The sequence below is a fragment of the Poecilia latipinna genome, unplaced genomic scaffold (assembly GCF_001443285.1).
Source record: "Poecilia latipinna isolate Pla-1442-1.1 unplaced genomic scaffold, P_latipinna-1.0 Scaffold1319, whole genome shotgun sequence".
Taxonomy (NCBI): domain Eukaryota; kingdom Metazoa; phylum Chordata; class Actinopteri; order Cyprinodontiformes; family Poeciliidae; genus Poecilia; species Poecilia latipinna.
Window position 1 is genome coordinate 6,594 of NW_015113935.1, and position 4,000 is coordinate 10,593.

Below are 4,000 nucleotides of genomic sequence, written 5' to 3' on the forward strand. Positions count from 1 at the left end.
GCGGTGGATAAAAGACAGCGGGAGCAGCCGCTCTGTCTGCTGCACTATGATTAGGAGGCGACTGTGTTTTTAACTGAGTAAACAAACATATATAATAATGACTTTTACATATAATAATAAACATTTCCACATATCATCTCCGACATGTCAGCTGTTTGGGATTCCCCTCTGTTCTTTCTGATTGGCTACCTGTCACATTCAGCAGGTTGTGTTCCCAGTCAGGGAAAACCCCACAGGCTGCGATAAGACAACCAAACTGGGCATATTCAGGATTTAGCAGGAACCAACAGTTAGAAGCCTTATCTGACGGTTCATGGTAACTCAGAAGTAACTCCAGCTGAGTTACTTCTGACCTTTGACCTTGTCAGCTGTGATTATTTTTGGGCTTCCTACGTTGAAGCCCTCTGCAGTTCCCTTGTTGCCATGGTGATAACCCCGTCCTGGCCTCAGGTGCGTGCAGTGATCGGACACACCTACATGCTGAACCAGGACGAGGAGCTGTGGGAGAAGGAACTTCCTGCCAACGTGGAGGCGCTGCTGGCGACCCGCCGCGACCCGCTGGCCGACCGCTCCAGTCACCGCGGCGGCGAGGATGGTCGGCCGAGGGACAAGACGCGCGTGGTGACCTTCAGGGTCCCCCACAACGCCGCCGTGCAGGTCTACGACTACCGGGAGAAGAAGGCCAGGTGAGGTGCCGCCCTTGGGGCGTTAGGCGGCAGCGGGCGAGGAATCGGCTGACGGCGGCGCCGTTTCTCCGCAGGGTGGTGTTCGGACCCGAGTTGGTGATGCTGGGGCCGGACGAGCAGTTCACCATTCTGTCGCTGTCCGGGGACAAACCCAAACGGGCCAACGTCATCAAGGCCATCTGCCTGCTGCTGGGGCCCGACTTCTGCACCGACATCATCATCATAGAAACGGCCGACCACGCCCGTCTGCAGCTGCAGCTGGCCTACAACTGGTAACCAGGCGCCAAGCAGAGAACATTTGTCCCGGTTCTGGTTCTGAAGTCGATCTCTGTCTTTCAGGCACTTTGACGTGAAGATCCCAGCAGAACCGGCCGCTGCTGCGGCGCTGTTCTCCGTCCCGGACTTCGTGGGCGACGCCTGTAAAGCCATCGCCTCTAAAATCCGAGGCGCCGTCGCCTCGGTCCAGTTTGACGACTTCCACAAGGTCAGAACCCGCTTCCACCTACAATCCTGTTTAACTGGGTCGGAACCAGAGATTAATCAACCGACAGTTACTGAAAAGGTTCTGGTTCCACTGGCGTTTTATTCCTATTAAGAGGACGTTTTCCTTCCCACTGTCACCTCATGCTTGATCGGGGGAGGGGCTTCTCAGGCTCAGACCAGCCCAGGCAGGTCCAGGTCCAATTCTGTAGTTTTTAGGTGAGGAAATGGAATGAAATTATTTTGAAGTCTCTTCAAAATAAGAGCATGAACGTAAATGTCTACTTGAAGTTTATAACCAAATCCAAATGTTTATTCAACTGATAGTTTACCAAAGAAACAAGAAATTTAGAATTCATCTGGGGAAGCTAGGCTCTAACCGACTACAAAGTTAGCAACCATTAGCTCCACTGCTGGCGCATTAGCAACCATTAGCTCCACTGCTGGCGCATTAGCAACCATTAGCTCCACTGCTGGCGCATTAGCAACCATTAGCTCCACTGCTGGCGCATTAGCAACCATTAGCTCTGTGTGTCCAGAACTCGAACCGGATCATCTGCTCGGCCGTGTTCGGCTTCGATGAGAAGCTGGCTGTGCGTCCCAACCTGCGCTTCGCCCAGAACAACCTGGTGATCAGCAGTGTGGACATCCAGTCTGTGGAGCCCGTGGACCAGAGGACCAGAGACGCCCTGCAGAAGAGCGTCCAGCTGGCCATTGAGATCACCACCAACTCCCAGGAGGCGGCGGCCCGGTCCGACACGCACCACGTCATCAGAACCCGCCGTGACGGGTCGGCCCCACTCATTGGGTTCCGTTTGTCCCTGCAGACACGAGGCGGAGCGCCTGGAGCAGGAGGCCAGGGGCAAGCTGGAGAGGCAGAAGATCACCGACCAGGCCGAGGCCGAGCGGGCCCGCAAGGAGCTGCTGGAGCTGGAGGCGCTGAGGTGGGTCAGCCTGGTTCGAACTGGCAGAACCGGTCCAGATGGCTGAGGTTCTCCTCTGACCGGCTCCCTGCTGTGTTTCAGCGCCTCGGTGGAGAGCACCGGAGCGGCCAAAGCCGAGGCCCAGTCCCAGGCCGAGGCGGCGCGGATCCGGGGTGAGGCCGCCGTCAACGAGGCCAAACTGAAAGCCGAAGCCCAGCGCATCGAGGCGGTACGCTCACACTTCTGGTTTCTGGTCGCTGCCGCGCTTCCTGTTTCTCATGCCAAGATCAGAGAACACTTCCTGTTTTTCGCCATGGCACTTCCTGTCATACCATTTCCTGTTTCAGTTCAACCCACTTTCTGTTTCTGATCTTCTGATAAGCAGCTCCAAAGGATGAAAATGGCTTCCTGCATGCTCTGGTCATTACAAGAGGCTCCAGTATTAAATGTCTCGCTCTTTGTGTCTCTTCCCGTCTTGCTGCCTCTCAGGAGGCGGAGCTCCAGCGGCTGTCTAAGGCGCGGGAACAGGAACTGGGCTACAAGAAGGAGCTGGACCGTCTGGAGGTGGAGAAGCAGGAGCGTCTGGCTCAGCTGGACAGTCAGCGCTTCAGGCAGATGATGGAGAGTCTGGGCAGCGACACGCTGAAGGAGATCGCCCGGGCCGGGCCAGAACTGCAGGTATGGTTCTGAAGCTGCAGGTGGGTCCGGAAGCGATCCGGTCATAGTCTGGTTCTGACCCGAGGCTCTGTGTTCCTCTGCAGGTGAAGATGCTGCAGTCTCTGGGTCTGAAGTCCACTCTGATCACTGACGGCTCGTCGCCCATCAACCTGTTCACCACCGCTAACGGCCTGCTGGGGGCGCTGCCCGGACCGGGCCCGGCCCAGTGAGCTCAGATACCGTCCGCTCGGACCATTAGTAAGTCCTGGAGATGCTCTGGACCAGACCGGTCCCAGTTTGGGTCAGAGGTTCCTGCTCTGAGCACCAGAACCGGTTCTGATGAATGAAGCGGTAAACTCTCCCTGGTTCTGTTTTCCAGGTGACGTGATTGGACCAACCGCCTTCTTCTTCCTGAGGAAACCCAACAGAACCGTTAGTGGGCCTGCTGCTGCTGAACCGGGGCTCCTGCTCCTGTTCTGGTTCTGCTGCATCAGAACCAGAACTAGCCGGGTTCTGATGATGTTCTGCCTTACAGCCAGCTGTCACTGCTCCGAAGGAATAAAAAACTGACATGTTTCAACTGGACTGGTTCGGTTTCACTGGCTTCGACAGCTAGCTCTGAGCTAACTAAATGTTTAGCTAGCTCATTAAATATTTAGTTGAAACTGACATTTATTAACGGTGAAAATGCAACTTTGAATAATAATAAGAAGATAAATAAAGTTAATTTTTGGCAGTAATGGCACCCCGTACCTTTCTGGCGCTGATATCAGTTTCTGGCCCTTTAAACTCCCACATGGTTTTTCTTCAGCAGTCGAGTCTTTCAGTGAATCTGCTGCTCGGACTCGGTCGGAACCGATCGGACCTACAGGCTGAGGTCGGTTTGTGATTGGCTGATGCTCCTAGCAGCCATGATGTGTCCAGCAGTGAGAAGCCTTCTGATTGGCTGTCGGTTCATGTTGAGTTCGGCTGCTTTCTCATTCCCGGTACCGATCCACATCTGAAGCGGATTGGTTCTGATCCAGTCCTCTTCGGTTTCTTTGTGGATGATCTGGTTGTGAACCTGACCAGAACCTCTCAGGTTCTCCCTCCTTCCTGTCCTTCAGAGGTTAAAGGTCACAGTGTGTCTCATTCTCCTCATCTGCCCTTTGCCCATTTTTATAGACTTTGGCAAAGTGTATTACCCACAATTCATTGCTGCATGTGACATGTTGAGTTACAAGGCGGATTTATGGCAATATTTTGTTTTTTCAT

General features: G+C 54.2%; 1 protein-coding gene across 1 annotated transcript in view; it reads left to right on the forward strand.

The window, feature by feature from the left end:
• mvp (major vault protein) overlaps nucleotides 1-3,331 on the forward strand; it is an 8,707-nt gene extending 5,376 nt beyond the window's left edge. The window contains exons 2-10 of the mRNA XM_015055544.1: nucleotides 451-686; nucleotides 761-958; nucleotides 1,026-1,170; nucleotides 1,706-1,917; nucleotides 1,994-2,110; nucleotides 2,192-2,318; nucleotides 2,579-2,767; nucleotides 2,851-3,004; nucleotides 3,126-3,331. Coding sequence (XP_014911030.1) covers nucleotides 451-686; nucleotides 761-958; nucleotides 1,026-1,170; nucleotides 1,706-1,917; nucleotides 1,994-2,110; nucleotides 2,192-2,318; nucleotides 2,579-2,767; nucleotides 2,851-2,976 — 1,350 coding nt within the window. The 3' untranslated portion in view covers nucleotides 2,977-3,004; nucleotides 3,126-3,331. The remainder of the gene's footprint in view (nucleotides 1-450; nucleotides 687-760; nucleotides 959-1,025; nucleotides 1,171-1,705; nucleotides 1,918-1,993; nucleotides 2,111-2,191; nucleotides 2,319-2,578; nucleotides 2,768-2,850; nucleotides 3,005-3,125) is intronic.
• The last annotated feature ends 669 nt before the right edge of the window (nucleotides 3,332-4,000 follow it).